This window comes from Euprymna scolopes, chromosome 19, assembly GCF_053919585.1.
Source record: "Euprymna scolopes isolate OS-2025 chromosome 19, ASM5391958v1, whole genome shotgun sequence".
Taxonomy (NCBI): domain Eukaryota; kingdom Metazoa; phylum Mollusca; class Cephalopoda; order Sepiida; family Sepiolidae; genus Euprymna; species Euprymna scolopes.
In genome coordinates, this window is record NC_136500.1 from 31,846,043 (window position 1) to 31,857,210 (window position 11,168).

The window sequence follows — 11,168 nt, forward strand, 5'->3', positions numbered from 1 at the left end:
TCTTTAATAACTTTGGCCTTTCTATAATTATCGAACCAAACAAAAAAACTTCAAATTTTCTAGATGTTACACTTAATCTTAACACCGAAACTCATAGCCCCTATCATAAACCCAACCTTACACTTTTATACATCCATAAATCTTCTAACCACCCCAACTCAATTATAAAATCTATGGTACCATCCGTCTCTAGAAGAATTTCTGCTCTTTCTGCTGATAAACAAACTTTTAATCAAAATGCTACTTTTTTCAATAATGCCTTAAGGAACTTAGGACACAAGGAAAAGATTAAATACAACCATTATGCTCCTCCTGCTGGTCACCTTAAATCTGTAATCACACACAATATGACTCACAAGAAACCAGTTCAAATAACAAGATCTGCCACTATCAATAACAATGAACCAGTCTACATATATAATCCAAACCAAAATACTAATCGTAATACCTCTAACCCACCCAGTCACATCAGGAGAAAGAAAAATGTTTGGTTTAATCCTCCATTTAGCGTAAATGTCAAAACTAATATACCTAAGGAATTCTTTAACATTGTACAAAACTCTTTCAAATACCCACACAGATATAGTTCTATTTTCAATAAAAACTCAATTGGGATTTCTTATTCAACAATGCCTAATTTAGCACAAAGAATCTTAACATCTAATAAAAATATTAAGTCAGCACAAAAAATCCCTTTTCCAATTAAACCCAAAACTAACTGTAATTGTAATAACAAACATCTTTGCCCACTCAATAATAATTGCATCCATAAAGATGTTATATATTCATGCACAATTACTGAGCTCCCACGCAATCCTCCCATAACAGACACTAATATTTCGTCTTCAAGTTATCCTTCTTCCCATCCTCCATCTGATATAGTTACTAATCCAATATACCACTCAAGCAGCCCCTCCATCTACAGTCATACAACTAGCAATAATAATAATGATGATAATAATATTAATGAGAATAATAATATTTCTCCTAACAGCCATCCTAACACTAACAACACTCATTATCCCCTCCAAAACAGTCGTACTATCATTGTCCCACCCTTTGTTGAACACAATGAACAAAATTCAAACTATTTAACTAATACAAATCAGCAAATTAATATTAATTAGTATCAGACCTCGAGCTTTTAATAAAGTACATACATATATCAGCGCTACTTCAACATTAATTAAAGAATATCAAACCCTATTTCTTCTGTTAACAACCATAATTCTAATAATAACCAAGGAGCGTCTCTAACCACTTTAATTTAAAAACTTAACTCTGATAATAACCCCTTCTCAATCAAATGGACTATCATAAAAAAAGTTAAGTCTTATACTCCAGGCTCTGTCATGTCGTCTCTGCACAACCGAAGCTATAACTACTTCCCCTCGAAGTAACAATATAATAAATTCTAAAATCAAATTGATCTCTTTCTGTAAACATAAGTCCAAATTTAATTATGGTAACTTTTAAATTACATAGCTATTACTTTAACCTTTCAGATATATATAATTTTTCTTTAACATTATTGTTTTTTTCTACATACTTTCTCAATACTTTATAACTTAATAATCCTTTATTTTAATTCTTTATTTCTTCTTTGTTTGGCCGTTTTTTTTTTGTTTTGTTTTTTTTTTGCCTGCAATTTCCGTTTTAGTCTTTAAATATTCCTATCTATCAAATATATCAATCTACCTACACATTCATATCCTGTATGTATATTTACTTATATTTTATTATATGCATTTACTTACATACTTACTCGCTTTATTCGGAATTTGCAGATACCGGCCATCCTCTCCCCTTAAAAAAATTTTTTTATTTTATTTATTTATTTTTTTTTATTTATTAATTTATTTATTTTTTTTTTTCATTTAGTGTCTTTTAATAACTCTTGCTGACATTTTCTTAAGTAATAACCTGTACATTTCAGTTGACCTCTTTTTTTGCCCTATATTTTTGCGCCTTTTAACGTCATCTTGTCTGGGTCATTTTGACATTTGCTTTTCTATTTTATATTTAATTCTATCACCATTTAATCTTTTTTTCTTATCTTCTTCACTGATTTTTCTTAATTACACTTTGTCTCGGCAGTTGTGTTAAACGCATATCTTGTTTTTCTTTTATTAATATTATTGGAATTTTTTCCCCTTTTCCTTGTACATATTTGTGTATTATTCCACGGATTTCGGCCTTTTGGATTATTTTGGACCATCTTCCAATTACGCGATTTCCTTGGATTTTACTTGTGCGAATGGAAATTTAATTAACTTTCTTGGATTTACATTTTTAGATTTTACCGTCATTGGATACTTTGCCTTTCACCAGACTATCCATTCACCATATTCCTTTTTGTTATCAAGTAAGATTTTTGACTTACTTGCAGTTTCATCAAATACATTTGTATGCAAAATCCGATCCCGCATTTTGCTAATTCCTACCTTCTGATTAGAAGGAAAGTATCTCTTCGAAATTCCGTGGATTAAGGACTATCCTCTTATTAAGTGTTTCCTTTTCAGATTAAATGTTTTTAACTCTTTTTCAAAGTGTTTTTTAACATGTTTTATTAACTACTTGCTCATATATATATATATATATATATACCGTTTTATAAATAAAACTCATATTTTCTCTGCAATAAGTATTGAGCACTTTCTTCAGGTTTTTACTAATTAGCATTTTTGCTAAATATATATATATATATATATATATAACTACTTCATTTACTCACATAAAATTAATATATGAAAGTATAAATTTATGCGTACTTTAAGTATTTATTTCAAAAGTGCTCAATACATAGGTAGAGCTAGTTAGTAATTTATAAAATATATATGGCGATTAAGCTACACTGAATATTCCGCGTTTCATCCACTCTAGGATTCTTCAGGCTTATGCACGAATTCTGTGGTTGTCTGTCGTTTTTATATACGCACCTTCTATTGAGATTTTAGTTAGCCAATCAGCTTTCTAGTATCCACTGTGCCCTTCCTATCAGCCAATGAACATGCATTTACAAGACAAAGGCCCATTTGACCTGTGGTGACCTGTTTTTTTTTTTTGTGTGTGTGCTCTATTTAGTCTGGATATCTAGTGTCTTGACCTGTTTTAAATCTAGATTAGTTTTTTTTTATGTTAGTTTATATATATATATATATATATATATATATATATATATATACATACTAACAAAAGTTCCCGTCATTGGCTGGGTTCAAAAGCAGCCTACAGAAAATGGACTCTGATTTATTAAAGTATGATAGGTTATGAAAAGGAAGGGTTGTAAAGAGATAGCTTTGAATTTGGGGGTATCAAAACCAAAGCAAAATATGATGAAAGTAAAAATAAAATAGATGAACCCCATAATTTATTATACCATACTTGTTCACATTGAAACACTTATCAAAATATTCTGTAGATCTATATTAAAAAACCTTGTTAAACTTTGTGACATATTTCTATTCTATGGAGGTCAGGCGCGAATGAACACCCCATAATTTTATTATACCATATTTCTTCAAACTGAAACATAATTATCAAAGTATACTTACGCAGATAGATATGAAAAGTCTTTATTAAAGTTTGTGCCTATTTCTATTCTATGGAGGCCAGACGCGAACCCAGACTCCACAATTTTATTATACCATCCCTATTTAAGTTAAAACATACTTATCAAAGTATTCTTATGTATATCTATATCAAAAACACTTGTAAACGTTTTTTAAAATTTTTTATTTCCATACTTTGTGGACCAGGCGCGAACGCAGACCTCACAATTTTAATGAACCACCGTTCTGCCAGATCAAACATACCCATTCCTGTGTCGCGATACATCTTCTATCATTATATGTAATCAGTTTTTTAAAATAGTCAACCATATAGGAGCCTATTCGTGACCAGACACACACACACAGACATTCAGCTTTATAATATATATATATATATGTGTGTGTATTTGTGTGTGATAGTTTAAATATATGCATGTTTATTTATTTGTTTATTTTCTATTGTTTTTGTTAGTTTTAAAATTATTTTGTATCTCTATCCTAGAGTAATTTTTATCCTGTGAACACAGTTGTTCGCTATTTCTCTCCTACAGTTTAATAGATGTTGGGGTTCTTTAAAGTACAGGATAGCAAATTTTTCATGAAGGCATAATCTAGAGTGGATGAAACGCAGAATATTCAGTGTATCTTAATGGCCATATACATTTTATAAATTACTATATATATATATATATATATATATATATATATATACCAGGAAGGGGCACACAAGCAGAAGGAAAACCATGATGAGACGCTGCATACTGTTGGAGATGCCATGTGATTCCTACTGAGGTTCGTTGTCGTGGATTTCAAGGACACTATCATCTCATTCCATATAAAAATAGGAATCATGGGCCGTAATTTAAAAGTTGCCTCTGATTGTCTTAAGAACACAGCTCAATATGCATCCAGCTGGATTTGGTCGAGAGTAAAAAGGCTACAGCATGAACAGACTTTATAAATTCTCCTTGTTGATCTGGATTGTTTTGGTTTTTTTGTCTTTTTTTTCAATACCCTGCCTGGTGGTGAAAGCTGCTTCGTAGCATTAGGAATCGTAGTACCGCCTTGAGCTACCAAAACTGTTATCGCTCTGGTTGGCAGCTGATGAGAGCAGGGTATCGCATATGCTTTCACATGTTGTATGATATATACACCCACACACACACACATACACATATATTAGACTAGCTGTACAGTTCTGGTGCTACTCAGGACCCATTACATTCAAATTTGTTTTGTAATATAAATATGTTCTATGTTCACGCCTTTTTTATTAGGTTTAGTATCTCTGCTAAGAAAGAAAATAAGGAACACCACTAAAAGAGCAAGAGCTGATTTTTCTTTTCAAATGCTTATTTTAGAATTTCTCCATATTAGTGAATGAATGAATCATATTATTTATTTTTTTAAAGAAGAAATGTTACTGAAGTACATTAATTTTTTGTTAATAACAAAGTACAACAATAAAAAGTGAAAATTGCTTGATCGGAATTAGTTTGATTTTTCAGCTTAAAAACTATAAAGGTCCATCTTTTAAAATCTGACCGACAATTTTGTATTCTTGTAAAAAAAAAAAAAATTCTTTTCCTATTTATGTTTATATATGAATTTGAATGTAAAAATTTAAAATTTATGAAAGGCAAAAACAATGTGCTTTTTTTTTTTTTTTTTTTTTTTTTTTTTTTAACAAACATTTATTACCTTAAAAATATGTAGAAAGCTTTCGACTCACCTTCATATATTTATAGTAAATAAACGTTTATTTTAAAGAAAAAAAAAAGCACATACTGTTTATTTGTTTTTTTTTTTTTCAAATGTTTAATATTCTTTCTATATATCGAAATAACAAATATTACTTGTGATATTAGTTTGAAACAATTTAAAAATGTTGAAATAAACTTCTCCAACTGTTATATCAAGGTATTATGTTTTTCATAAAATAATTAAAAATTTATTTTTTGTTTCTTATATAGACAAGGTTCTTTAGGGAAACCCATTCTGATAGGTGAATCGCATGTGCAGTTACCCTCTCAGCGGCAAGTGCCACAACATATGCAGGTTGCTCATCCACCTCCAGCTCCGGCGCCACCAGCTCCAAGGCAGATGCAAGCATTAGCACCGCCAGTTCAGGTACCAGTGGCTAAGCCAAAGCCAGTAGAAAAGCCTCGGCCCCGGGAAAAACGAATATTTGTTGTTGCTGACCATCAACGCTGTGTCATGTCTAATTTGTCCTCCCTCTGGAAAAGTGGGAAATTATGCGATGCAGGCATTGGCAACGGTACATCAATGGTATTGGTAAGTTCATTTGTTTTATTTTCCAATGGAGACCTTTTATATCTGGTTGATTTCTAAAACCTCTTTCTTTTCGAATAATACAAAAATAATCTCAAGTACCACCCTCCCCTCATCTTAATTAAAAAATACAAAACTTTTCTCAAAAATAAATCCATTAGTTTTTCACAAATTGTTATATGATGAACTAGATTTTTTATCCTAGAAATGTGTTAGTCTTCCAGCAGTAACATGACTAAAAGTGTCACCTTTTTTGATAATATTGAAAATTTTCTTGATTTTTTTTTTTTTTTTTTTTTTTTTTTTTTCAAAATCCACCAGTGGTTAGGCGTGGTTCTATGGACTGCCCCCAAGATTAAAATGTCAGAATGTTAAGCTAGAAAAATGAGGAAATAAGATAAATGGGTGACAACAGAGGGGTCAGCAAATCTATTGCTATCTCTTGATGGATGGTGCTCTGACAGTTTGTTAGTTTTTGGGAGTGGGTGAGATTATTTGGTTCTGCTGATCAGAATTTCTAGTCTAAAGTAGATATATTTAGAAGATGAGTAGATTGGACAAGACCAGGAGATCGAGTTAAAGAGACAAGTAGATGACTGAGCGAATGACAATGATTATCACGTCAGACAAATGATCTCAATTAGATCTTAGCTGAGATTTTGAATTTAGAGGACTGGAACTTAACACAGATATAGATTTTAACATATATTATGTATATATTTGTGGTTGTATTTTTATTGTGTGAGTTTGCGTTAATTTTGCGTGAAACATAACTTGTGAACCCATGCATGTTCTCTTGGCAATGGATAATGCAAGAGACAAGGCGGCCAGAACAAGAAGATGAAAAAAGAATCCTATGGCACAAACGTTGGAGCTCAACAGTCGTCAGGGCCCAACATGGGTTATACATAGGATTAATGGTTATTTACATGAAATACTTATTAACCTCAAAATACTCTTGTCAGGGGTGCAGAAAAGGTTAATTTTTATATTCTTTTTCTTCTTGGATACAAGGCACAACAAAGTGCAAAATAATATTTGGTTCTAAGTAATAAGTCTTTTGGAGGTTGATGGTTCAATTCTCAGTGTAGGCAGTACTAAGAATATTAAGATTTTCTAGTCATGCCTGATGGAATTAAATTAAATAAAAGGTTCTCTTTGAAATGTCATACAGATATCAAAGTTTGGCATAAATATTTTCGAGTTTAACAAGACTAACTTTTAGAGTGTCAAAGGTTAAATCGGCTGAAATCTTTTGAGAATAGCATCTTAGATGAGTGTCATACTATGTACACCTCCCCCAGAGCCAGGCCCCTAGGGAGCGTAAGAAGTGATGCATGGAAATATAAAAAATGTTGTCCCCAAAAGCTGTGATCCAGGACAATCGTTAGAAATGATTCACCTAGGCATACAAAGGCAGTAGGATGAATAGTCAACTGGTAGTGGCTGATAGGACGAGTGCAGAAGTAATCAGTTTCTATTAATCGGCTGTGGTGGTGACTGACAAAAGACTGGACATAGGATTTCCAATCCTGAGCCAGTATATTCAGAAATTTTGAGTTTGGTGACAGTTTACAACTTCAAGTAGATTAGGCAGAGCTTTAGCAGACCTGAGATCAGCTGACATCAACCGAACAACAGTGATGGCCTTGACAGACAAATTATCTCAATTATATCTTAGTTGATACACTGAAACTTAACTAAGATGTGGGTGTTAGCATTTGAGTCATTTTCCGTGGTGGTATCACACATACACAGTACAACTGATCTATACGCAATGTGTCTGAGTTTGTGTTTTCTTTTGTGAGTTTGTATTGTTTTATTTCTGACTCAACATTTTTTCATTTGTATTTCAGGTTCACAAGGTTGTCCTTTCTGCTGTTTGCCCAAAACTACTTTCCGTGTTTAGTACAGATGTTTTATCGCAAAAATTTCTACAAGTGAATTTCCCAGATGAAGTCAGTACAGAAGCATTGAATGCATTTGCTGAATATATGTATAATGGAATTTTAGATTTGGACCGTGAAATTTTGGAACAACTGAAGATTATTGCCAAAAGGCTTGACATGAAGGAATTTATGCAATTATGTGATAGCCATCTTCCAAATCCTATCCACCAACCTTCCGCTGCTGCTGCTTCATTCACAAATTTTCCTTCAATTCAAACCAATATGTCAATTCCTGCTATGAGCTCATCAACCGACTTACTTGGTTCTCCTGTCTCCATCTCCACAGAATGCAACCCTTCCATCACCACTCGGGTCATTGATGTCAAGCAAGAAATCACTGAAGCTGATCTGGCCCAAGTCCAGAAGGACACGGCTGCCATCTTTGGGCAGGAATCAGCAGTAGCACCACTGGCTCCAAACAAGTCTGGAAATTCTGCTGGCTTTGTCATTTGCCCCAGTATAAAAACTGAACCAGTTGAAACGGATGATAATAGGTATGGACAGTCAAGGAGCAATAGGAACAGTAACCAAGTTTTCACATCAACCACTTCCCCATCGTCATCGACAGCAACATATACATCAATATCATCAGTTCCACAATCATCATCATCCACAGAATTTTCCATTCCATTTTCACAATCAACAGACGTTAAATCTACCCGATTAAAAACTACTCACTCTTATGAAACCCCTCTTGTGTCAGACTTATCTCCAGTTTCACACATTGTTGAAACAATGTGTTCCCAACCCAGCCCGATGAGTGTAGACTCTTCCAAATCTGTAAAATGGCCGCCTGCCTACAGCTCTTGTACTGAAGGTTCATCAACATCAACTAGTAGTGAAAACATTTATCCGGTTGGACTTTTTACATCAGCAGGTGACAGCCTACCCATATTAACAACAGAAACAGTTGATGTAAAAACTATTGACTTGTATTAAACAGATTCGACTTGATACCAATGAAAATAGGGATTTTAACTAGAAACAAAATGTACACACATGTGCATGTACACATACTCATACAACTAATATAGATGTATTATTATTTCGTTTGTCCATATAAAATGTTATAAGGAGATCTAATATTTTATGTATCTATTTTAGCCTAACGAGTATCTACGGGAATGAAGCCCGGAAGATTCTTTGTAGCTTAATTCTCGTGTGTGTGTGTGTGTATATATATATATATATATCTATACACACACACACATTCATACAATTATATATGTATATACACACACACACACACACACACACACACATATATATATATATATATATATATATATATATATACACACACACTATTATATATATATATATATATATATATATGATGATTGCAACGTCTTGTCAAACGAATGCCACTCCCTCAGACACTTAAAGTCCATGAGCCCAAACATGACTTTTTTTTTTTTTTAGTCCTACTATAGGCATGACACTGAAGATGGTCATTGAGATCAATTATTACATGCTTCCAGCATTTCAAGCCTCCATGTGTCACAACTTTTCCATCGCCACAGGACCACTTTTATAGAGAAATGCCTAAGGGAGTATCTATACACAGATGATGTTACAGAGTCTTAGCTTTGTACGACAGCTAAGTCTCTCTCTCTCGGTTCAAAATGTTGAGATCCAGCAACAAGCAAGAGCAAAATAGCCAGCAACAAGTTAAACTGCAGACCAGCTTAATGTGGGTACTGGTCTCCCGCTTTATGGTTTTTTAAATTAGAGATTTGCTTCTCCTAGAAAGGTTGCCTTCACCACGGCTTACGGGAGCCCTCTCCACCCCAATACACACATACATACACACAAACACACATGGTGCTAGTTGGTCGTTGACCCTGAAAAAGGGTTAATTTGCCCTTTGGAAGGTTTTGTTTTTAATCCTTCAGGGAGACTAGCAACCCTCCTCACCAAACAAGTCTGGTTGGAGTACCAGTTTAGTCACCGGTGACCCGACCATGAAGCAGGTAGTACTGGGTTACATGGTACCAGTAGCATATCACATGACCTGACATATACATATATATACACACACACACACACTCATACAACTAGATATATATCTGCAGACATATTTCATTTTAAAACTTTATCCAATAGCGACAAATCATCTTTCCATTGATCCTTGGACATCAATTAGAATTATTCATTCTGCTTTAACTAAGAATATTTTTGAACTGTTAAATTTGTTAGATTACTGCCTGATATCTCAGAGGACAAACTATAATTTGAAGTTGTAGAATAACAATTCTAAGGAAATAAAATCTAATGCGTATTGTTATTCACATCATGCCTACCTTGGATTTGGAAGGTTTCTTTTTTTTTAAATCATAATTTCATTTTAAGAATTTGGCCTGAAGAAGCTTAGCATAATAAAGCTGTAGCTGAGACATCTGTGTACATATATATATCCGAAAACGCTTGTATAAATAAAAGTTTATATTTTGTATAAATATATATGGGTGCTGTAGTTGGTGTTTGGAGTATTGAAGGGAACATGAGTTTGGAGCTGTTGCAAATTAATTCAGTGTTAAATATATATGCAGGAGCATGTAGATATTTTTATATTTATTAACCAGAAATGTAACAATGATAATGTTTCCATATATATATCTAATGCTCAATTAACATAGCTTTAAACCTGCATATCCTTCAATATGCCAGCAGTTTTTGAATATTCACTTTCTCAAGCCTGCCCAATTCCTCTGAGTCTCCACTGAGATATACACTGTGTAACTCGTTTCAGTAAAAACAAACCAAAGTGCTAGATTGTGAAACAGCAACAGAAAGTTTTATTTACATTTAAAGATTAATTAAATGTTTACATTCTTGGGTTTCATGTAGTCAACACTCTAACAGATTAAAAAATACTCTGCAAATTATGTGTTAAAATGTTTGACATTCATTTAATGAAGAAAAACAAGGTTCTGGAAGTTTCTTTCAAGGCGTGACTCTTGGATGGATTTTTAATTATATAGTATGTAAATAAAACTTGTGCAAAGATCCACCATAATGTTGAAAACTTTTCTATGTTGATATATTCCTACAGGTAGACAGCTAAAGCTTCTTTTTATATTTATATTTATTAGGTGTTTATTTAAAATTACATTTTTTTTAAAAAGCAAAGCTATAAAAAATGTTTATGATGTATGTACTTTTCATGGAACGAAAATGTCATATTCCAAAAGTTATGTAATTTTATCCAGTATTTTTTTTTTTAATTATTATTAAAGAAAATCAAATTTTATGATGAAGTGAATGAGAGAACTGCTGGGCACCATGTTTTAAATTTTGCCAACAAAATTCAAGGCCAAGAATTCAGTTTGATTTTGTTTGTACTCAGAATAGTGAAAACTTTTTAATTGCTAAA

General features: G+C 32.7%; 1 protein-coding gene across 5 annotated transcripts in view; it reads left to right on the forward strand.

Moving 5' to 3' along the window:
• The window catches only part of LOC145303495 (uncharacterized), a 94,047-nt gene extending 83,792 nt beyond the window's left edge, over nucleotides 1-10,255 (forward strand). For all 5 annotated transcript variants that reach the window (XM_080144920.1, XM_080144924.1, XM_080144921.1 and 2 more), the window contains exons 3-4: nucleotides 5,525-5,846; nucleotides 7,700-10,255. In XM_080144920.1, coding sequence (XP_080001046.1) covers nucleotides 5,525-5,846; nucleotides 7,700-8,731 — 1,354 coding nt within the window. In that variant the 3' untranslated portion in view covers nucleotides 8,732-10,255. The remainder of the gene's footprint in view (nucleotides 1-5,524; nucleotides 5,847-7,699) is intronic.
• The last annotated feature ends 913 nt before the right edge of the window (nucleotides 10,256-11,168 follow it).